Here is a 24,718-nt window from a genome sequence, read left to right as displayed (position 1 = left end):
AATAAGTACAATATTAAGGAATAAATAAACAAAAAATTAAAGCCAAATGACTTTTAAGGGTCAACACAATGCAAAAATAATAAAAAAAACGACAGATGATAATTTTAATCATGAATTTATTCGAAAATATTTGAGTGTATGATGACTTTTGTGGCGTATTATTTCTCTGTCTCTTCGTTTTTTGACCCATTTCAAAAGGAAGATCCGTCAATATTTTGAAGAAACTACAGGGTTTCATTTAGAATGACATAGGAATGATGTGAAAAATGTTGGACTTCATAATTTGAATTCAGTTTCGCGTTATTTTGGTTTTACTAAAAAATTTCAAAGTGTACGAACACTTTTGGGTGCCACTGTACATGTGTGTATATGTGTATTCCTCAAAAACAATGACTTAAGAAAGATATATTCAAACAGTTCAAAGCAAAGTAACCAACTTGTTTGGTTCTGTACCATGTTTGAAAGGGAAAAAAGCAGCTATGATGAATTTTTGTGATTTTTTTTTTTAACGAACTCGCTTTTTACGAACATTCTGCTATAACGTGCAAATATTGCGGTCCCTTTGCGCTCGTTATAAGAAAGTTCGACTATAGTACCTTAACCTTAAGTGATGTAAAGCCATATATGTAAGTATTTGCAAAACGTTTGATTGCAAAAGTCCCAATCTACGAGGGTGTACTACTTCATCTCACCAGTTAAGGGTTAATGAATAGTGAAAACAAAAGGTTAAGTTGTCGTTAATCTTGTATTTTAAGTAAATGCGTATCAATTTTCTGTACCTTTAAGCACTTATTTCTAGCATCTAAAAATATCAAGCAATATGATGAAATAGCTTCAAGATTGTTAGTGCGCACTCTATCGAAATCTCGTTGAAATGAAATTGCGCGTGTGAAAAGCAATAACTTTCTTTCTTCGACATACTTCTTTAGCTAACGTAAATTTTGGATTGCAGTTGTAGTTAAAAATCTTTTTAAATCGCAATAGTTTTCCTTCTGACAAAACTATATGCTGTCTTCTTGCTGTGTGAAAGAACTAAATAACTGCATGAATTATTTCAAATTTCCTGTCATTAGTGTTTCTCAACTCAAGTACGAAAAACCAAAATACTTTTAAACTGCTGCTAAACTTAATTTTGCAAGTTACACGGTTTAACTTCATTTTGACGTAATGGATTCTGTAAGAGAAGGAAATTGAGCTTCACTTTCCACCCTGAGACACATTCCCCAGACACATAACCATTTAATGTTACACGTCATTATTATATTATAATTGAAAGGACAAATTTGAATTTGTTGGTTGAGATCTCAGCAGTAGCAATCATCATAATGTCGAAGTAGAAGCAGATCAACAAATGCTGATTTACTTTTATTACTTTCTCCTTTAAGTCATTCTTATGTCTATTGAATAAAGACTTCGCTTCAGACACTCACGATAGATTTAATTAGATAACGATAGACACAGACTATAGACTTAATAGACGAATTTGCATTAACATTTTTCCTAATTACATATTTATGTAATCTCTGAGTAATCCTATTTTTATCCTTGTAGTTGTAGTAGTAATTTGTAGTTTTTCTATTGTGTACTAATCACGTCCATTTAAAAATGGGGGAAGGCATACTTTGGGCCGTATTTTTTGGCTTTTTTTTATTTTTATGAGAAGTAATTTAGAATTTTTCAGTTGAGAAACACTACTTGATTTATTTCGCATCTTCTTTCTAGCTGCTTTTCTTTAATTGCTCGAAATTCCATTCATGAATGTTTAAAATTTGCGTGCATAAAATGCGCTCCAAAAGTCCAAAATGTGTGAACATCCCAGCGTATTAAATACACTTTCAGAAAATACAGCATAAGTTTTGATCAATGTTGCGAATCTTGCCACTTTTCAACTTATTTGACATTGAGTAAAAAAAAAAAATCTTTAAAAATTTGTCAACGTGAAATTTAAATGCAGGTGTAGTTTGAAAGCCATTTTATGGCACATAGAAAAGTTTTAAACGGTGTTTCTATCGATTACGATGCCATTTTTTGTTTTTTTGCTCTTAAATATTAAAACATGATATCACTCTAAGTATGGGTTACAAGTAGTGGAGTCGAGATATAGGTTCTTAGTTTGCCAGCTCGACTACAAATATTTTATAATCCTGTGTTGATTGATTACTAAGAAAACCTATCCGAGTTTCCACTAAAATTTTTACAAGCCCGCTTGTAGCTAATATATACTCATACACCTGAAAATTATATTTTTAATGAATCGATATAAATCAAAAACAAATTTAATAGGTGTTCTAAGTGTTTATCTTTTGTTAATATAAAGAAGCTTTATGTTGGTATAAATGAGCAGTTAAAAGTAATTTTCTTTGCAACAACCAGACTCTGTAAAATATAAGTATACTAACAAAGTCCACACATTTCATTGATCCTTTTAGCAGCGCAAGGTTATGGACCTTCTTTTTGGAGTGCAATGTGGTACAGTTTATTTTTGTTATGAATGCATGTGTGGCTTATTAAAATTTTAGCACTAGTGATAAATGCATTGAAGTATCTAGAAGCAAAATGGGTGTAACTGACAGAAATGAAAATTTAAAGATAACTAGTAGGAGAAACTCGCACCTGTTTTGTGGCAAAAGATGGTAATAGCCTTATGGTAGAGCCCTGGCCGATGCTGCTGTACAAAATGCCAACAAATGGTTTGAAGTTCGCTTGCGTTTTACTCGCAACTTTAATTTTGTCATTTGACGTCCTTTTGCTTCTTGCTACCTCATTTGAATGTTGTTGGAATGTTTAATGGTTTTATTGAGTTTATTAAACCTGATTTAGAACTGAAAAGTTGTTCAAATCTAAAAAAAGATACAGATGCTTTAAACTTTTATCTCCCTTTTATTTCTGTTTAATGAATGATTATTGTGTGATGTAAAATATCTTGGAGGAAAGGGAGGGATTATGTATTCACGTTTAAATACATTTTTATTATGGAATGGTTATTTGAATTAGTGTTCTTGTTTTATGAGTGCTTGTTTTTTGGTTGTCGAAGTGTAAAATTTCTTTCTCCTTTATAACCATTTTAAAAACCATGACTCCTTTCAATCCTGCCCCCAATTCTTTCCCTACTTGACGTTACCACTCTACATATTCAAAAAGCTCCTTACAAGTACACAGGGAAGACGAGAGGCCATGTCAACCTGGTCGGAAACTTGGGGCCCGTGTCTTGAGAAGACCCGGCTCGTATTCTGAGTAATATAAAGTCGATAAGTTTTCAAGGGCGAAACGGGGGGGGGGGGCGGTGACTAAACTGACGAGGGACCCGCTTTGGCCCTTGGCGGCCCTTCAAGAACAACTTTATAAGAAAAATTGGATTAATACGGATCCATTTGTAAAATTGAAATGGGATTATTCTGATTGCATTAAAAAAGTTTTATAGACTCGAAAACTCGAAAGAAAAAAGTTGACAGGAATCACTGCACTGAAGTTGATAACACGTGTAGTTATAGTTTAAGGAAAAAGTGTATAAGCTAAGTTTGAATTAAAAAAAGTAACTCGTTGCATACAAATACAAACAATGCGTTTCTGGTAAGTTTGTACGAATTGTGGAATCTTATCAAAATAAAACTTGTAATTTCTCCATGGGGGTGGGGGGCGTCAATGGTTTTATAATATTTTATTTTTTTTCTGAATTATATTTTAAAATGGTATGTGATTTATAGTTAAACTGTCAACATTCCAAATCTAAAAGAATATCTAGGAGGATGGTTAAATAAAAGAGTTTTACAAAAACAGCCTTGCTTTTTTTAATCTAACCTGAAAGGTCTGTAGGTATTACGGACTACTACACTATAACTTTGATAAAAACCTCTTCAAACAGTTTATACTGTTTTTGCCAGTTGTTTTAGATTCTTGCATCCTAAAATAGAACCTTAATAATAATAAAAAAAAATTCTAAAAGTAAGTATATTCAAAGTGGCAAAACTTCGCTTTAAAAAAGGCTGATTGATAACAAAAAAACTATTTAATGATAGTTAAAAATATTTTTCAAAACCAGGATTTGATTTTCAAAATCTATCTTCCTCAACTTTTTATATTGTATTTTGAGGCATAAAGCTATTAAGATTTTTATCTGAAAAATTCCTTCTATAAGCCCAATAATGACAATCCAGTGATACAAATCATCACAAGAAAAAAAAAAAAAAAACACTCCTCTACTAGCTAGTTTTGTTATTGTGACTAAGTGCATCTTATGTCCCAGCTACAGATGTGCACTTGTAAATTATGTATGCTGCAAACAGACTAAAAATGCAAGTTGTGATTATTTGGCAGCATCAAGAATGAACATTGCAATTACTAATCACTTAAAATGTCGATTACCCTGGATCGATTTCTCAGTATTGTGATGCAGTACTTTAGTGTAAATTACATGATCAAATAAAACAAAAGTAATCCTCTTCATAAATACAAATTAACTACAAAATAGTTCAATAGCATTGGAAATAATCACAAAAATGAAATTCAATTTTATAAATTTAAGTTCTATTGGAAAAGATAAAACGCATTTATATAGGTTTATTTATCTATTATTTTGTTAAGTGTTGATCTCTCTTTTAAATAAGTTCAGACGGATTTTTTGTGCGAAAGAGAGATTAAGGATAAATGATAACCAAACCCAACCTTTCTCGCCGGTATTGTATAATGCTTTTTTTCGTATATTATCCTGGTAAAATACTTGATTTGGGAATACCTCTTTTTAGTCTATTCTTATTGCATCTTGATCAAAGATAGGTTCAGCTAATCTGAGAAGTGGTGCTAGTAAGATTCAGATCATCAAAAGGAGCAACATTGCACCTATCGCAAACCGTAAAAACTAATTGTGTATCAAGATGAAATTGATTACGGATCTGTGTGTAATACGTCTTGAACTATGCATTATAAATGATACTCAACATTCCTGCTGGATCATTCCAGTGCAAATTTAGAGTTACCAACTTGTTTTCATCCTAATTGGATAATTAAATTCTCATTCCATGCTAAAATGTGATTATTACTGTATATTACTTTAATTTTTGTGTATCTATGTGTATTTGTCTTGCTACAAACAAAGTTTTATTTATTTCAACTTGGAATAAATTATTGAATTTTTGGTAATGACTCAGATATTTTGCAAGAGAAGCAACGTCAAGATCTAGTTACTGGTGTATCGACCTTCAACAAAGCCAAATTGAAACGAACTAACACCAAGGAGAAGATAGTTTTGCCTACAAAAGAAGGTTTAATTCAAGATATATGCTTGAAAAAATGTAGAAGAGATTGTGTAGTGCTTTAGCGTTTATAACATTTTCTAGACTGTCTGCGAATATTTCTTTGCTAATCTATGTCCAGAATATCTAGTTTTAACCATTTTAAACTAGCTAATCTAACATTTTTTGCGCTTGTTTCTCATTGGCTTATAACATTAAGAGTGTAAACGAAAGTTCATGAACTTGCATCCTTAAATATTTTGATAGTATTCTTTAACTTTACCTCTTTCATTTTTTCGATGCACTAATTAATTATTCTATTCTTAGAAAATATTTCAAATTATTTTTACCTTCTGTCTACATTCTTGATTAACACTATCCTCCTATAGTAAATTTAAACAACTGGGTTCTGTAGACTGTACCTATCGTCATTTGTTTTAAAGTTGCATTCTACATTATGATAGTACGGCTGCCAACGTGGCGTCTGCCAAAAACGTCATTAGTTAATCATCTTCAGTAAAGTTTACTTTGCTAAGGAGACTTGCTTCAATTTAAACGTGAATGTTTGTCGTGTTTGAAAAAAAAAAAAGTTTACTTCCTCCCCGTTAGAAGTAAAAATACGTAAAATGCTTATTTTCACAGTTAAAGAAAATTATCGTCATTTTTTTAAAAGTTGCATTCTGCAGTATGATAGTATGGCTGCCAATTTGGCGTCTGCCAGAAACGTCATTAGTTATTGATCTTTGGTGAAGCCTACTTTGCTGAGAAGACTTACTTCAATTTAAGCGTAAATGTTTGTCGTGTTTGAAAAAAACTTTTACTTCTTCCCCGTTCTCAGCTTTGCCGCTTGCTGTGTAAGTAATTTTAATATGAAGGAAATTTATTGAAATTTTTCTCCAATACTGCTTTTAATCCATTTGCATCTAAAGAGTGTACATGCTCAGAAATTTCCTTGCCATTATTACCGAATAGCATACATGCACGCATTCATGTACATATTATCTCAAGAAATAAGCAATAAATTGAAATAAACATGAAACGAGAAAAAATGTTAAAGCAGCAAAAATTGTATGTGTATAGTTTTTACGGCTAATTTTGAAAATTAATTGTTTTCCTCTGCGAATTTGGGTTGCACTGTCTGTTTCGTTTAGCAACCTGTGCATAGAACATTGCGTTTTAATAAATAGATGAAATTTTATTACAATTTTTTGTTTGCTGAGGCAGTGTGGTTAATGCAAAAATGACTATTGCAGTGGAAAGTTTCTTTTTGGCAAAAATCAATTCTTAAAAAAATGAAGAAAATTGCCATATCATCATTACTATTAAGGTTTACTAGTGAATATTTTCTAATACCTATTGAAACAACATTATCATGAAAAGCTCGTAAACGTTGTGTAGTTTAACAAAAAATAAAATAAAATTCAATGCAATAACTGCCGTGCGGCCTATGTATTGACCATTTCAAGTACTAGTGCAAAACTATTAATTTAATTGAATTTAAAAATTAATTGAATAAACAAATATTTTCAATTCACACTTTCACTGAACTAAATCAAATCATAAGTTCTGTGTGTATGCCATTTTATCTTTTTTATTTATTTATTTATTTATTTTTTAGAATTTCGAAATATTTCTTCATCAAAAAAAAAAAAAAAAAATGTTTATGGGCCAATTTTCCACTTTTTTAAATGATGCAAATGAGTTAAACAGATTTTTTATGTGCGCTGTCTAACACGAATGAAATCTACAATTATTAAAAGTTTGTAACATAAGCTTTTGATACATTATTATACTTAATAAAGTAAATTAACTCCTTAACACTGAGCTTTTCTAAAAATCTACAAAAAGATATTTTTGCAAGGCTTGTGCACGGTTTATGCATAGTTTATGGAAATCTAATTTGCAATATAGGACCATTTGCAAGAAATTAGAAAGTTCCTACCATCTCTTTTGTGCATTAAAATAATTTGATAAAACTAATCATTTAAATCTCCTATATTTTTAAGGTTTGAAATCTTCTGAAGAAATGGTCCTTTATTGCAGCACTGTTCAATATTGTGTATGAGAGTTTGTCGATTATTTACAATATTTGTGTAAAATTTTCTCAGACAATTCATCTGGAAATATCTTTGTAAAGTAATGTAAAGCTATAAATTGGTTAGTTAAATCGGTAGGAAATGCTAAAATGCAAAATGTCACTGACCTCGAACCGCCCCAACAATCAAAATATCTTGGTTTTTAGTGAATAAGCAAAGATAAATTTTACCTCAATTTATGGCTAATACCTCCTATGCGTTTATTTGAGCTCCAATGAAAAGAAAAAATGTTTACATTTTTCAACATCTTTGGTTTTTTTTTTTTTAGTTTTAATTTTTGTTAGGTACGGAATCCGAGCTTAAATTTATTAATTAATTTCTAGCAAGCTATAGTAAATCAAATTTACTCAAAATTGACAATATAACTGTTCTTCGCAATAACAACAACCAAAGTCAAAAATATCAGTTTTGCAAAAAGTGGTCGTAAACTTTAATCTTTTCTGCTCTATCTCAAACTTTCACGTCCGAGGCCTGCCAAATTTTGAGCACCTCAAGAGACTGACTCAGCTACATTAGAGAAGTACTTATAATTTTAATAATTGTGTTTATGTTTGAATTATAAGTGACATAGGCTATTTCTCTCCAAATAAAAATAGTGATTACTATAACAACATAGGTTATAGGACTTAAGGGTAAATGTGATTACTGTAACTCATTACTTGAGGGGATTCATTAAGCTGGTTTTATTGCACCGAAAAGTTTATTGCTTCGTGGGCAGACTTTTATCGTAAATTAAATTTGGTCAAAATATGACTTTGGTTGTTGTTACTCGAAGGTATAGGTAATGCTATATTTTTTTAATGACTTAAACACAGCTGGTTCCTCTTACATTGACCAAGTAGGAAGTAGATGGTAAATTTCTTAATAAGAAATGCCAACCACATTGGTTACTTCTACTTTTTTACCCCAGAAAACATTTGAACCAAAAGAATTTTCTTATTATCCGTTCCTAATTTGATTCTCGCCCATAAATTTAATGAGTAAAATGCAAAAGATTTATAAACCAAGCTATTTTTTTTTTTTTTTTTTGCTATTATTAAAGTCAACAAATGCCTCTTTAGTCACCCTTCTTATATAATGTATTAGTTACAACATTTTCTTTGAAACAAATTTATTTAAACTGTATTGAAAAATTTACTTAATTGATAAATGCGCAATTTAGCATTACTCCAGTTACTTTTGCTGCAAATATACTTTATACGCTTGCTACGTCTTTAAATAAGTATTTAGTCTGTTTAAAAGCATGATGTTTAAATGTCAATAATAGTTGATTTATAAGTTTTGTATCTGCTAGTGCTAACTCAAGAGAAAGTTTATGAACGGAAAGCTCAAGTTCTACAAGGTGTGACCGGATTTGACCGAAGTAAACTGAGAAAAACTAAGACAGTAGTTAAAAATGTTCTACCATCTAAAGAAGGTTGGCTTATAAGTGATTGTCAAAGCATGCGTCGTCTTGAGCTGCTTATGCACATTCTTCTTAGAGTATGAAATAAGATCTAACATCTAAGGCAATGGTTTTTAGTTTTTAATGAATATTTTTTTTTCTTTTCACAATTAGAATTTTTATTGCATGCTTGTATGACCAAATTGTTAGTGTAAATTAAAAGGATTACCTTCGTTCCGACGGAATACATCGATAAACCCAGTGCTTCCAACGAGTTTTCATTGCAAATTTGAGATTTACATCCTTCGACTTGTAGATTCACTTTTCAAGTTGAGTTTCTTGATCTAAACATTATCTGGCTTGTATTGAATCGTGTTTGGCATAAAATTTACAATTTTGCGCCTTGGACAATATCCTGTGTGGAGACACAACCTATTCCGCTATTTGAATTTTTCCGTTGATTAACTGTAAGTTTTTTTTTAAATCAAAGGCAGTGTGATCTCACTACTTGCCATGCAGTAGAAATGCTTGAGAAAAAGTGGACCAGAAGAAATTTCCGATCTAAATATTTTCTTTATTTGTTTCGATTTCTTGCCTTGCTCATTTGCTGAAGTAGTTTCGCTGTTGATTTAGAGAGAAGTAGTGTTTATATAGAAGCTACGAATTCGCAACAATTGAATGCCAATCTTGGTTATGTCCCTCAATATTTTTGTGTGTGTGTGGCTTCCAAAATGAGATAAAAATTGAAAATGAAGCTGATTTTAACATACTCATTCAAGCATCAAGCAAAAAGCATCACCAGATGAAGAAAAGAAAGTGTAAATCAAGTTGTCTTCTGCGAAGAAATTTGACGGAAAATCAAGAAGTTATAATATTCCTTTTTGAACTTAGTCTATCATAAAGAAGTTATCGCATTAATGTAAACTGGAAAATCATAAAAGTATCACATTGCAAATAGAACTAAGGCGATCATGAAGAAGTTATCATATTATTACTAGAAGCTAGACACGTTGCTTATTGCATATATTACGCTCTGGAGAATGGGTTCCACGATAACAGGAGCATATCACAAGTATTTTAGAAATAACATTTTAGGTAGAATTTTGTTAGATGCACGGAGAGTTTGATTGAGCCATAAGTTATAAACACTCAATGTGTAAAATATGTGCACAACGCATTTTCAAATAGAAAATGTTAATGTATTACATAACTCTTAGTCATCCTAAGATTTAAAATTTATTTGGTTTGAAATTAAGACTTCCATACGGGTTTCTGATTAATACAATTTGTCAATGAGAATGAAATAAATTTAATTATCAGTGTTATGAATATTGTATCACAATATTGCTTTGATTATAATAGAAGTAAGAGCAATTTGTTTTCTAAATCCTTTTTTTTTTCCTACCTCAGGCACAAAATTTATAGTAAAGTTAATGACCTATTTTTCTTAGTGACTCATTTTCATTTATGAAGGGGGGGGGGGCATAGCGCTTATGTATGCCAAGTCTCGCTTTATTTATGTCATGTAGAACTGACTAGAAATGTTTTGAGGAACAAAAGTTATTTGTGAAACTCTAGTCAAATGAAATAAAATTCAAGTTTTAACAGTACACAATTGATTTTGAGTTTTTTTTATTTAGATATTGCGCTGTAAGAAGAAAATCTTTTTTTTTTTTTTTGCATTTAAAAAATATGAATTTTAAATAGCCATTGAGTACAGTAAAAAAAAAAAAAAATTCATCACTCGTTCGTTACGTGTGATCTCAAAACTTTTAACGTAGCATAATGTAACGCATTAACCGCTTTCTTAGTAGTATAATTATTGGTAGTGTTTTTGAAGAAAAGTGCTCAAAAACCTTTGCATCTTTACCGCCTTTTGTTTCCCCTTTTAATAAGCCAATGGCACGAAATTTGATAGCATTGGTTGAGAGGGGGGGGGGGGGGGGGAGAACCATCGGTTTCAAAACTTTAGTTATTATCAAATTTGATATTGGTAGCATAAATTGACTTATGAGGGCTTGATAAGTATCATGAACTACACTTTTCGTGTGTAGGATTTTGTAGGTATGGGAAAGTTGAACAAACCCAGGTACCAAAAATAGTTTTCTCTCTTGCGCATGTTTATTGCGTGGTAAAACAAATGGGCATTAATATGAAAACGAAACAAATTTATAAAGATGTGAAAACAGAATTGAAGGTTTATTCCGGCTATATTTCGATGAAAGATGTTGTTGTAGTAGTTTTTTATGAATTTCCTTGTGCATTACTCTGACAAACCATCAGCTGTTTCAATCTCTTTGTTAATTTCGACTGAAAAGATATTCTTTCTAACATTGTAGTCATTGAGCAAGAAAAGGGAAACCAAGCCATTCTTCAAGGAATTCAATCCTTCGACCCAGCCAAGTTGAAACCAACAGAAACCCAAGAGAAGAATCCTTTACCCACAAAAGAAGGTTAGATATATGTAAAACGGTTTTTCAGAATCATTATTTTTTTAATTCTTGCATAAAAACGTCGGTTGAGAGTGAGGTCGCTAATAATTAACGTCTTCTGAACATATGCGAGTTTTCTGAATTTTTCTCTAAGATTTTTCCTTCTGTTTCCTATCTGTGTACTGAGAAATTAAGAAGTAAGTATGAAGCATCATAAGCATGAAATAATTTCTCATGTTTATGAGATCTAGCTGAGGTGCCTAAATTTTAATCTACTAACACAATGCATGGCTGTTATGTTCATACAGTGAAACCTGTATAAGTTGACCACTTGCGGTGCACTACTTTAGTGGTTAACTTAAGCAGGTGGTCAACTTATAGAAGTTGAATTACATGATGAGATCTAATTCTGTGCCTGAAAATCGTGGTCAACTTACAAGGGTGGTCAGCTTAACAGGTTTTACTGTAAAACAATTTAACTAAACCCTTAATGATCTTGCCATTTTATCTGTTTTTAAATCAAATTGCATTTCCGATTAAACTATAAATATATTCTTCTGATTATTAAGTTTATATTTCGTCTTATTAGCTATAATTTAAAAAATATATGTATTTGATCTTGTTTAATACTATTATTAAGTATTAAAATGGCTGTAGTTCTACACTTTTGATGGAAAAATTGAATTTTGTTTAGAATAAATAATGTATCACACATCCGGAAAGAGATAGTTGAGGGGTTTTTTTTATTATTATCAATACGTTTAGTAAGATCATTGCATAAAAATTGGAAACTGATAGCTAGTAGAACGACCTCTAAAATAAGTTCTAGTAGCACTATAATTATTTTTTCTTGTGACTGTTCCTATTCCAATATGCCAAAGTATTCTTCAGGAAAAATACCGAGACATATTAATTTAGTAAATTCAAAACATAAAGTGTTCCATAATTAGCTACCTATTAAAATCTGTCTAGAAAAAGTTTTAATTTTTTTTTCGTAATATGGTCGATGCATTTTAACTCGAAAACTGTATTGAAATACTCTTTAATTGATAAAAACATGGTTAATGTACTTGATTCAATTCTACACGTCACTGTAACATCTAATAATGGTGTATAAGTTTAACAAGTTGATTTGTGAATAAAATCTTTAAAATGCTTATAGCATGTAATGGATTCAATCTTTAAAGAAACTGAAATTTATAAAGTACAAAAAATTAATTTGCAAATGTGCTAATGCATTTTTGCTGAGAAAGCTAAATACACAATACTTCAGATTTATAATTTTATTATTTTTTCTAAATGTAATTTCAACTATACCCTTATTCTGTCGTGGGAAGATAAAGTGCAGTAACAGCAAATTTTTCAGTTCACATTTTTCTCATCTATTGAACGTTAGCTTTATTGTACAAGCTTGCTTATTTAGTTTACGCTGAAAATAAAGCACGAAAAAAAAAAATCCTCGTCAAAATCCAATATTTTCGCATTGTTAGTATGGAATCCAAAACGCGTTTCGTCAAATATATTAAAAACTCATTTCTGCAGATACTGCGCGTTACCTTATCACGACAGTTGTTCCTTAAAGTGATAGTTGAATAATGTGCATGAATGACGAACTTTAGCAATAAAATTGCTTACTCAGTTTTAGGTCTGAGTTATAGCCTAATGTGATGCATGCTTTTTTTTTTTTTTGTTAAACATTATGTTTAGTGGCATTGATAAAATGTATTATATTATGTGTGCTACAAAACTATTCATAACATTTTAACCAAGAATCAGTTTTCTGTGCTTTAAAAGCATGCTATTGAATGTATATTTTGTTTTACTGAATACTTTAAGTACAGTCATTAAATATTTTTTCCATGTATTTCAGTGATTGACCAAGAAAAGGGTACTGCTGCTTAAAATCTTTCTGCTCACCTAGAAATTCATTTGTAGCTCTTGGGCTCCATTTACTGTCAAATTTTTGGATGTAAGAAATGATGAAATTTAATTATTACGACCGTTTTTTTTTACTGACTATACCACTTTTCTCTTTTTACTTCTTTATATAAAGTATTGGTATTAATTGTTGACCATACCGATGTGTTTGCCAACTGTCATTTTCATCATGAAATGGTGCTTGCGGGATTTTATTTGAATAAAAAGTTTTCACAACATATCATAGCTTTGGAATTTATAGTCAATTTTTAGCTACAATTTGTCATCAGTTACAGAAATGCTTTTGTAAAAAAATTTAAAACGGACAGTATGTTTTGTACTTTTTCTCAATAATTGGTAGTTAATCATGGCATTAAATCTAGAGTACATTTTATAAATGTATTTTCTATCTTAAGTGTATCTGATATCTGGAATTGCTCAAAACGTGTTGATTTATGAAGTATAAAATTTATAATTTAGAGAGCTAAACTGACCAAAGCTCTGTGCGCGTCACGCTTTTCATAGCAATGAAATTCTTTTACAGTAAGACGTAAATACATTTAATATGCAACGCTAAATCTTTACAATCAACTTGAAATGACTTTTTCCTTTTAATTGAATTGTGTTGAAATTTACTTGAAGCAACATTACTGATAACAAAAGGAAAAAAAATTCTCACTATTTTAAAATTAAGTGTTGTTGAGTTCATAATCAGCACAAATACTATTTTGTATGCTTGTACTTTGTTCATATGTTACATCTGATTCATTGCCTGAATTACGTTAAATTTAAAAACATTTTTGTCAGTCATTGCATTTATTCTAGTCTTAAAATATTCATTTTATAAAGTAAATAAATCCTGTTGTGTTTTGATGAAATTTGTACAGTGAAGCATCAAAACACATTTTTTATGTGTTTTTTGTCTCTTTGATTACGTACTTAAAGTGCAAATTTACGAAATAATATTGTGAACTTATTGAAGAGGATTAACTTTCAAAATAGGGGCATTAATTTTTAATTGTTTTCGAAATAATAAGTAGCGATAAAAGTTCATTAAAAGAATATATTTATTTCATATATTTTCATCATAATCAAATTTTCACTTTTTCTTTATTTGTATTCTATTTTTTGCTTTGACATTTATAACTTCAGTGATTTTAATAAAACATCTCTTTTGTGTTGCTCTTGTCTTACAAAAACTTCGTTTTAAAGAAAATTGGCTATAAATTTAAAATAAAAGAACTATCTATGAATTGATTAATATGATGAAAAACTCCGTTTTTTCAGTATTTCTTCGTAATTACATTTTTATAAAAATATAAACATGGAAAAAGTTGTTTGGTTTTTCAACTAAACTACATTAATCAACCAATTACATCAAATACAATTTTAGATAGTATTCTTGTTGTCTATCAGCATTTATTCTACATCTTATAATGCGAAGGCTTACTTTTTATATTGATTCTGCTGAATTGTGGTTGAAATTTTTCTCACAAACTTGGGTGCTAAATTCATGTAGCTTTATTTTTGCATTGTTACTGTTTTTATAAGACTGGTGAAAATTTTGTATTCCTTACTAGTAGCATAAATAGAATTTTTATCGGGTCATTAAGCGAAAAGAAATACTTCCCTTGTAATACCAAACTATTCAGAATTTTCCTTAAAATAAAGATATCTAGGTGTCTGAAGCTTAAAAACGGACATTCCTTGTGCTATCTCAAGCTCATTATGCTATACATATATGCCTTTTTATGATAGAATTAAAATTTTTGTATTCATAAGTTTTTCTGTTTATAAAAAGAAATAAACATAGTAACACATGCGTTATTCCTTGTTTCATTCTGGTTGTTCAATTATTACATTAACTCATAACAAAAGTTTTATCACAGCACATAAACTAAAGTATTTTAACTTCTACATATTTTTAAGACTGCTTTGAAAATCCCTTCTAAAAGCGAATTATCTTCAAGCGCCGGATTTAAAGATTTGTGACATTATACATATATAAGGTTCAACTCCATAAAGCATTATGCATGAAAGTATAACAAAAAAATCAAATAGTAGTACCGGTTGTGCTATATTGAGCTGCTTAGATTGAGATAAAACAAGTTTCGTTTGATGCAATTTAGCAAAATCAATCAAAACTCAAATATTCCTTTTTAAATTCACCTAATTTAACTAAGGGTTGAACACGCTTACGAATTGTTGAGTATATTTAAATGGGATTTTTTTGTTCAAAGTCCTTGAACTGCTTTCCATAAACATTTCTTACTTTCTTAAAAACTATTTTCAAAAAAAGTTAACTGCAGATGAAATAACTATAAGACCCAACAGTTGTTTTATCACTTTATAATGGTAGATCTACGCAGACACTGAGGATGTTTGCATATCTTTGACCAACATTTTTGACTCAAATCAATCTTTTATTTGTGTTTTCACACTTAACTACCGTGAACATTTAAAATTAATCTTCCAGATGTGGAACAAAAAGTATACTTATGTAACGAATAAATACCTTTGTGCTGAAAATTAGAACAGTTAGTAATCCAACGTTGTGAAGCACAAAAATTGCAAAATTATTTCAGACACGTGTTTCGGTGTTACAAGGAACACCCTTTTCAATGCTAAGAAGTGAGCTTCTGGATGAAAAGTCATCCGAGAAAAGCAACATGGTGGAACAGGAGATAGAATAAATATCAAAAAAATAGAAATTAAACAAATCAAGAAAAGATAAAATGACACCTGGAGGCATAATTTATTATATAATTCCATCAGGAAAAAACCGTTAAGTAATAAATTTTCCAAGAAAACTCATAAACAATGCAAAAAGTCCAAAAATGAAACCACTCTGCATAAATTAGCAATAAATTTACTAGCAGGAAAAACTATGTATGGAAGCAATGTATCAAATGGAGAAATGCAGGAAAAAACAAAGTGAAGGATAAACATATTGGAATTAGTTAATCACAAAACGAAATAAGAAGCAAAAAATAAAAATATAAAAGTAAGAAATGTACGACGTATACATAAAAATAATAGAGAAACTAAACCAATTTTAACAAAGGAGTCCACACAAAAGAAAAATAGGGAATTGCAGTAAGGTCGTTAACTAAATTAGAACGGTTCCTCAGGATGTGGGATTCGTTGAATCTTGATTTTTGGGAATCTTTCCACATCCTGAGAACAACGTTGGATTACTAACTGTTCTAGTATACTTATGTATTTAACCTTTAAGTGTATTATACCATGCGTTATGAGAAGGATTAGTTCTCAAGAAAAATTTAAACGATTTTTGAAGAATATAGGAAATTTTTAGTCATTCTTTTACGATTCAAGAACTCCCAAGAGTTGTGCAATAAAAAAAAAAACTTTTTGTATTTCTTTACTAACAAACATATATTACCGTAATCTTTTCAACTAAACGAATCTTTTAATTTTGATGGTGCAGTAAATGTGGACGAGCATTCAGTTTGTCTCTGGAATAACGCAGAGGCATAGTTTTATCAAATGCAGCTCACGCATGTACATAAAATATTATTTTAGAAGCTGTGCACCTCTCCCTCCAGCATCCTCTTAGGTTTTAACATTTTTAAATTCTAGGATATAATAGCTGGAAGCATTTTTTAAAGTTTTGTAAATACTGAGATCGTATATGATCTAAAAGTTAACAAAGTATGGATAAATACAGGTGTTCTATATATATATATATATATATATATATATATATATATATATATAGTGTAAGGTAAAAAATTGGAAAGCTTATGGAAGCAAAAAAGCAGTGAAGTCAAACTGCAGTTTCAAGGTCAGAACTATATATTGCAGTAGAGTACAGAAACTTTAAATATTGATAGTTAATAAGGATTCGAAATTGGCCTGCTATAAATATTTTTCTTTCTATACTGAAAAAAATAAAGTAACAAAATTTAAGAAACTAAATAATATGCAGAAGATAAAGATCAACCTGTAAGATTTCGAATGTCAAGTTTATCATTTTCAATTTTCGACAACTTTGCGCTTTAATGAAGGAACGATAGTGATGAACTAAGATTTTGGAAAACCATCCTGACCGGAGGCGAACTGCTTATAAAGTTCATGGGAAGTTTGTTTATGTAGGTAAATCTCTTCAAAACAGTTAATACTGGACGCATGTGGAAAGAGAAACAATGAATGTCGTCACATGTGGGATATAGGGGAGTCCAATGAGGCTTTTAATAGAGGGATTTAATAGAGCACGTCGGATGAACATTGGGAGAATGCCAAATGTAAGTCTTTTATGTAGGGACGTGCGTCTAGGATAGCCTATCAGATTAGTAAAATTAATCGATCGCCAGAAATATTGAAGCGGCTCAAAATAAAATAAAGTAGGTTAATTACTACCTGAAAAATGTACATTTAGAAAGCCTGACGATCGGTGTGGAAGGGTTATAAAGTTGCAAAAAAAAAGATATTACTGCTGATTACCAAAGAACGCGGTCTTATTAAAGCTTGAACACGGAGAGATGACGCATGAACTGGAAAGGAAAACTGAATACTTTATTTTGTAGTAGGTATGATCGGCGAGATTTTTTTTTCTAGCTGTCAAATTAATTATACTCCTCAAAAAAAAAAAAAAAAAATCGGATTTTAGGCAACCGTTGGAACATTAAACGGAAGCTTCTGTATAAAAATCTGACACGGTCGAGTATTTCAATAAGAAGTTTTTTTTTACAGTTTCTAAAATTCGCTACGAGTTTGCGTCACTTCCGAATTGAAAGTCTTTTGAATAAGAGCATACTTAGATACCATGCAGGAAGATATGTTGACCAGTCGAAACAGATTCATGGAGCATCAGTCTCAGTCTTAAGGACAGAGGTGGAAGTGGAAGGGAGAATTACACATGCGTAAATTATACTTATTGAAACTGAACAAACCCTTGAACTGAACCCACCTACCTACTCCATAATGAGGGGACTCACTTACCTCTTATAGGAAAAATGTACCGGGTAAATCAGACCCCCTTCCTCTTCGGCAGTTATTTATAATACTTACTGAAAATTCCTATAGCAGTATACACTTTAGGTAAAGTTATGCATTAAAGTTTAACAAACATAAAAAAATAATAGAAACTAACCTGGAAAAACTTCTTCGAAAATGTTGCTTGAGCTCCTAAAAAAATATTTTTCTGAAATTTTTTTCTCCTATGTTCTATGACCTATAAAAAAGCTTCATGAAGCTGAAATATATTCAAAACCAATCATTGTAATAAAATTTCACGTATCAGTGTAAAAAAGTACAAATGCCCTACTCATATTTCAATTTTAAGGGGTGACCTACTTCCCCCAACCAACTTGAACTTAGAACAATTAAAATTGAAAGTGACATTTTTCAATCAAAATTTGAAATATTGTTTTTCAATATGTTGGCGACATTTTTCAGTTTGAAAGAAGTTAGTTTCATGAATTTGGCAACACAAGAGGAAAAGTACTTTACACGCTGTGAAGGGTGATGTTTCAAACATATAATATACCAACTTCGGAAAATCTCGAAATTTATTTAATACAGGTCTAAAGTTGAAATTTTTTCACGTGCTAAAGTTTGCTGAAGAAAATCTCATGCGAATCAGGTAAGACAAATATTAAATATATTTTTTTTATTTCAACTTTTTTGCATAGGGCAAAATGGGTCAGAGTTAGGCTTAGCTGATCAATTGTTTTTTTTATTTTTCATTTAGACGTACTGCCTTAAGTTTTGCTGGTGTGAAACAATGTATTCGTGATATTTTTTGTCACCCAATCTCAAAAAGTACTTAAGACAGATGTTGATATCAATGAATGAATTATTGAAATGCTACATTCCTCATCTTATGCGCCATACCATAATGCTTCATTCCTTCACCCTGCATAACTTTGAATGTGAAAATAGCTGAAAAATGACCCATTTTACCTTACTCTATATACTACTTTTTGACAAGCGCACACAATTATTTTCAAACCTTATAAACACCTCCTCAAACAGTTTTACCATTTTCTTCAAAGTAGTGAATATGCACTGAATGAAAATAAGCAATATTAGACATAATACTGTACAGCAGTGGCGCAGCGAAGGAAGGGGTGGTGGATAAAAACAGCCCCTCAGAGGGATTGGTTTCAACATTAATGCGAATTCTAATGCATTAGTTAAAACATATCAAAGGACTCTTTTGATCAAGAAACCCCTTCCAGAAGGTATTTTTGATTAAAAAACTCCTCTCCAGAAGGTATTTCTGGCTGCGCTAGTGCTGTACACTATTGTAAATGCACAAAATTAATGATCAGTAGAAGATAAAAATATGAAGAACAGTGCTGTACGTGTACGATGAGCACGCAGAAATATTAAGTACACCATTTTCATAAAAATACTGTTCTGTACAGTAATATCAGACAACCACAACTGTGGTGAATTCAGAAGATGATTGATGCTGTGCAGAGAGAGTGATAAGACCATGAGAAGTGTTGATTAAAGTGAAAAACCAACGTAAATAAAGCACAAATTTTGAAGAAAATACGACAGATAACTATTTCAAGGCTACAATGGAGCCTCTTCGTCAGTGCAAAAAGCTCACCAACACAACCGAAAGTCGCGAGAGAACTTTCTCTCCATTTAGCTTTAAATAAAGCCATAATGCTGTATTTTCTTCGAAAGTTGTGCTTTATTTACGTTGGTTTTTCGCTTTAATCATATTGTAGCACAAAGCTTATATGACATTTTATCATTAGTAATAAATATTTTCTTGACTGCTCCGACACATCAGGCAGCTCATTAAAAGAAGAGGAAGAAGAAAGGAAGGAACTGTTTTTCGTGGAGATTCTGTTTGATCAGTAGGATAGATTAATGATTAGTAATATAGAACGATATGAAGTACAGTACTGTACGTGTACGATGAGCACGCAGTAATGTTAATAAAGTGCAGCGTTTTCATAAAAAATACTGTTCTGTACAGTAACATCAGACAACCATAACTGTGGTGGATTCAGAAGATGATGATGGATGCTGTGCAGTGAGAGTGATCAAACCATGATAAGTGTTCTCTTGACTGTTCCTGCACATCCGGCAACTCGTAAAAAGAAGAGGAAGAAAAAAGGATGGATAGTTGAACTGCTTTTCGTGGAGATTCTGTTTGATCAGACTTCTTCATCATAAAAGACGTTATGTTTGGTTGTAGTGTTTTGGGGATGAAAGTATGTACCGATACCTACTTACTTGTCCCTCACCCGCTTCGCCTCCAAAAAATCTCGTGCTTCGAGCGAGAAGTTCGTGTTAGCTCTGACATACGTTATTCGTTAAAAACTCTCGTAATATTCATTTCGCGTAAGTTACATCACGTTGTAGCGCGATCTCACTGTGTAGGCAACATATCTGCTGAATGTAATGTTTCGATTTACAGAAAAACACTTATTTTCGCGATTTTTCCAAAGCCTACCCAACAGCGAAAATTTAAGCCTCGCGAAATATTTTTTTCATCTTTTCGTTCTGTTCATTTAAACCTTGCGAAAGATCCGTATCTTCGATGTCGCGAAAGTTAACGGCTCGCGAAAAGAAGTGTAGTTACAGATTACTATAATTATTAACAATAAATTAGCTCTATAAATTTCACACAGCCCAGAAAATGCAGTGAAAATTTAATATTGCAAATTTTATTCGTTATTGTGTCATTAATAATGCTATTAATTTTATTTTTTGATTTTTGATTGTAAAAAGTAATACGTAATGAGGAAGTAATTACTTATCAAAGCAGTAGTTAATTTTCCCATTCGAACGCTTTCGAACAGAATAGCATTTCAAAAACAAAAATTATTCAATGTTCAAGAAACTTATTGGGGTGAGGGGGTGAGAAGCGATAGAAACGCCCAAATAATTCAGCTCCCACAATAGAAACGGTGACATTGAAGTGATATTGTTTGCTTACCAGAAATAAAATTCCAGAAAATAGTCTTCGGTTGAACTAGGTTTCGGTTAATCGAGTTCTACTGTAACAGAAAAAAAAAAAAAAAACTCAAACATTATTTAATATATAAAAGAAAACTAAACTACAGCTCTTCCTGAAAAGAAAAAAAAAGAAAGACTGCTCGTAGTAAAAGCGATTTTAGATTCTCCATCAGATGAAATCATAATGCATAAAAAACTGTTGATCAGCCTTGAGCTACTCACCAGTATAGGTCAGCAACATTTGGTGATTACACATTTTAATGAACATAACTACAATACTCTTACTCTTAAACAAATACGATTTACCGCCATCTTTTAAGTTTTGTACAATCTTGGCAATGAAACAAATAACAAAGAATTAAATTTCACAAACCAAAATTTCAGCTTTATTTATATTTCGCGAAGAAATTTCATGACTTAAATTTTTGTTTTACCTTTCTCTGTTCCTTTTCTCCAACAACTCTCTACTTTCTAGCATAAAGCCTTTCAGGATTGCCCTATAGCACACGGGAAGAGGGTCTTCCCATGATCCAGCCCGGGGATAAAGCCTATCGTTTGTCATGGTGAAAGACAGCGGCTCTAACCCCTAGATCAGATAAGACACACCTAAAAATGTTTCTGGATCAGGGTCGGCTCAAGCAGTATTGCCGCCTCAGGAAATATTGAAAAGTGCCGCCCCCTTGCCATGATAATAATATGTATATGGATGTTTCAGTGGCGTACCTAGCACGGGTGACGCCCGGGGCGGTAATTTGTGGTGTCATCCCCCCCCCCCCCTATAAACGCAAAATAAAAACAAAATGAAAACATGAAATTTATGCAATTTTCAGAAACAACTACATTTGTGTTATAACGATATTTTGATTGGGCTGATGTGCAAAAAACAAATAAAAGTGGGGGTCCAAGGGTTCCCCCCCCCAGAAAATTTTCAAATTTTTAGTTTTAAAAATGCATTTTAGCTTCCTATTTTTAAAAAAATTTGCAGTTCTTATTCGGGTGTCACCCCCCAGACGGGTGACACACGGGCGGACCACCCCCCGCAGTGACCCTACTGATATATATATACCTATTCAATCATCGAGCATAGTCTCACGTATTGCTGCAATTTGAGCTGCAAAGGGAAAAAAACGAAGGAACAAATTTGAGTTTTTATTTTTCTTTTTATTTATTTATTTATTTATTTTGCTTGTTTAAATTTTGCTGTGAAATTTGCCGCCCCCTAAAATCTACCGCACTAGGCCGTGGCAGGATAGGTCGCCTACCCCAGGAGCCGGGCCTGATCTGGATACTGCGTCCTGAATCGCCTAATTTACAATTTAAGCTTTTATTTACATTAAAACACTCATTAAATGTGAGTATCAAAAATGTTTTGTCATTTATTGTCGTAAAAAAAATGATGTAAATACTTTCATATTAGACGGGCCCTGACCCCCGCTGCCGAAAGATAATGGAGCTATCTTGAGTGGGTCAGACGAAAGTCTCCTAAAATCGTTTCAAACAGGATTCGCTGATAGTGTAAAATTTTAAAACAGGGGTGGGGGTGCCTATTCCCATCAAAGTAATGGCGCACCCCTCCCTAAGATGGAGGCTCCCCCCAAATGAGATCAAAAGCCTTACGAAACTAACAACTTAAAAATTGTAGTGGTGCAATATACGCCATGCCCCCCCCCTTCCCCACCCCTCGTGGTTACCCCTGTTTAACGAGAAATTTTACTGATTTAAGTAATGTTCGGGTGTTGTAAATATTACTATAGTCGTCGTCTATTATAGGCATTAAACATAACTCATTAACAGGAGTACTTTAAGCTACACTAATTGAAATTGATAATTCAAGTTAATTAATTTAAGTTTTCTATACTTTTACAATTCATAAGAAGAGCAGTCGATGTATTTTACAAAAGAAGCATCCTTTTCTATCATCTCGTATCTGCAGCTTAAAAAAAAAATTATATATGCAGAACGAACACCAGAGATGTGGCGCTATCTGCTGTCGGTGAATAGAAATAAATATAAATTCTTTCAATTAATACACTCTATAACAAAAATATCGACACTCCAAGAAGGAGTCGTCAGAATGAAACGAAATTTTACATACTGCAGAGAAAGCCCCTAATGTAAAATCAAGTGCTTTTGCAATAAAAAAAAAAAAAATACTGCAGGGTTTCATTTGGATTTACCATAAAATGTAAACAAGCTGTAGCTTAGGGGTTGGGCGCTTTAGGGACTCCCAACTCCCGAAAAAATGCATGATTCTTTCCAAAATAAAAAGTACTTGAAAAAACAAATTTTATTTTCAAACGCTTGAAAATTTGAAAAAGTGGGGTTAAAAACATTTAATTTCAAATTTTCTTAACAAATGGGAGGGGTAGGGGGAGGAATATCAAATTCAGCTCCTTGCTACATCCTGCATCAAAAATTTAAAAATTATGGTTCTAATGCTTCTAACACACTGCTCGAGACAAATTTTGTGACTCACATGTTTCATATGTGGCTATTCATTTATTCTCGAATGCTGTATTTTGGGAATTTTTTTGCTATTGCTTGCTTTCATCTTTCTTCTACGGTATACTATTGTCAATATGTTAAGCACGAAAAAAAAAAAATTACACTACCTCTATTCCTTTTGACTTTCTGCTCTACTTGTAATTGAAAACAAGTTGTTCTAATTAGAAATCTATAATTTATTTTTTTTAAACTAAAAATAGGTGTTTCATACAAAGTTAGAGCAATACTGTGAAACTATACGATCAAAGCTAAAATGTCAGAAAGTGCAAATGAGTGTCTAAACTTATTTCAACTTCTCTAGAGTCCTTGAAAAAATTCAGATAAGTCTTTAAAAGTTCCAGCAAAGTGTGCTTCAATTTTCTTATCAAGTGTATAAATTATGAATGGTCCAAATGGGCAGTATGTTACTCTCATGTTACCTATTTTCTAAATCTTTACACCATTTCTTTTAAAGCATTTTTTACTATTGATAATTTTAGATTTAATTCATTATTGTATTTCTCTGTGTGTTGGAAGGGAAATCAAGAACTGATTGTACCGAAATCCGATGTACAGGTGGATACAGAAATAGTTTTTGGGAGGAACACTGAAAAGTAGAAGTCCCCCGCCCTTCCTATACCTTTTTATTTTAAAAAAAAGGTCTTATGAGGCTTTTAAAAATATTTTTAAAGAGTCCCTAATGCCAATTAATCCACTTTAAAGAAGAGAAATACTGCATATTAATTTACTTCGAATGCGGTGGTAAAGTATTTTTTAACATTTTAATCCAATTGAATGCTAAACTTTATATAACTTCACAAAATGGTATAATAAAGCACGGTATTACTTAGAAACACTGTCATAATGAGATCGAAATATTATTATTATGTACCCCTGAATTCGAAACTCGTTAGTTTTATGTCTTTATTTTGCACTGACCGCCGACTGCATTATTACTCCCATAGCAAGCCAAAGTGATTTTACTCTATGTTTTTTTTTTTTTTTAGAGAAATAGTTCAATGATTTTTTTTCTTATGTTGTGAAGAAAAGATCAAAAAAATAGTTAATGGTACAGTAAAATTTTTTGTATCCCTTTTGAGAGAGGCACAAGCCTCCTGTTCCAACCACCTGAAATCCGCTACTGGGCCGATGTGAGCAAGGAACAATACATTATCTTTTCTTCTCCCTCGTTTTTCTATATGTCGGCTGCTGTCATTAATTTGTTGAACC

General features: G+C 31.6%; 1 protein-coding gene across 5 annotated transcripts in view; it reads left to right on the top strand.

Moving 5' to 3' along the window:
* Nucleotides 1-14,879, top strand: part of LOC129231752 (thymosin beta-like) — a 59,570-nt gene extending 44,691 nt beyond the window's left edge. For 4 of the 5 annotated variants that reach the window (XM_054866114.1, XM_054866115.1, XM_054866112.1 and 1 more), the window contains 3 exons: nucleotides 5,145-5,258; nucleotides 8,619-8,741; nucleotides 13,011-14,879. In XM_054866114.1, coding sequence (XP_054722089.1) covers nucleotides 5,145-5,258; nucleotides 8,619-8,741; nucleotides 13,011-13,042 — 269 coding nt within the window. In that variant the 3' untranslated portion in view covers nucleotides 13,043-14,879. Of the gene's footprint in view, nucleotides 1-5,144; nucleotides 5,259-8,618; nucleotides 8,742-11,047; nucleotides 11,162-13,010 lie in introns of all 5 variants that reach the window. The other variant, XM_054866116.1, reaches the window with a different exon arrangement.
* Nucleotides 14,880-24,718: the final 9,839 nt, after the last annotated feature.

This window comes from Uloborus diversus, chromosome 10 (assembly GCF_026930045.1).
Source record: "Uloborus diversus isolate 005 chromosome 10, Udiv.v.3.1, whole genome shotgun sequence".
Taxonomy (NCBI): domain Eukaryota; kingdom Metazoa; phylum Arthropoda; class Arachnida; order Araneae; family Uloboridae; genus Uloborus; species Uloborus diversus.
The sequence above is the reverse complement of the archived record's forward strand: the minus strand, read 5'-3'. Positions and strand labels throughout refer to the sequence as shown.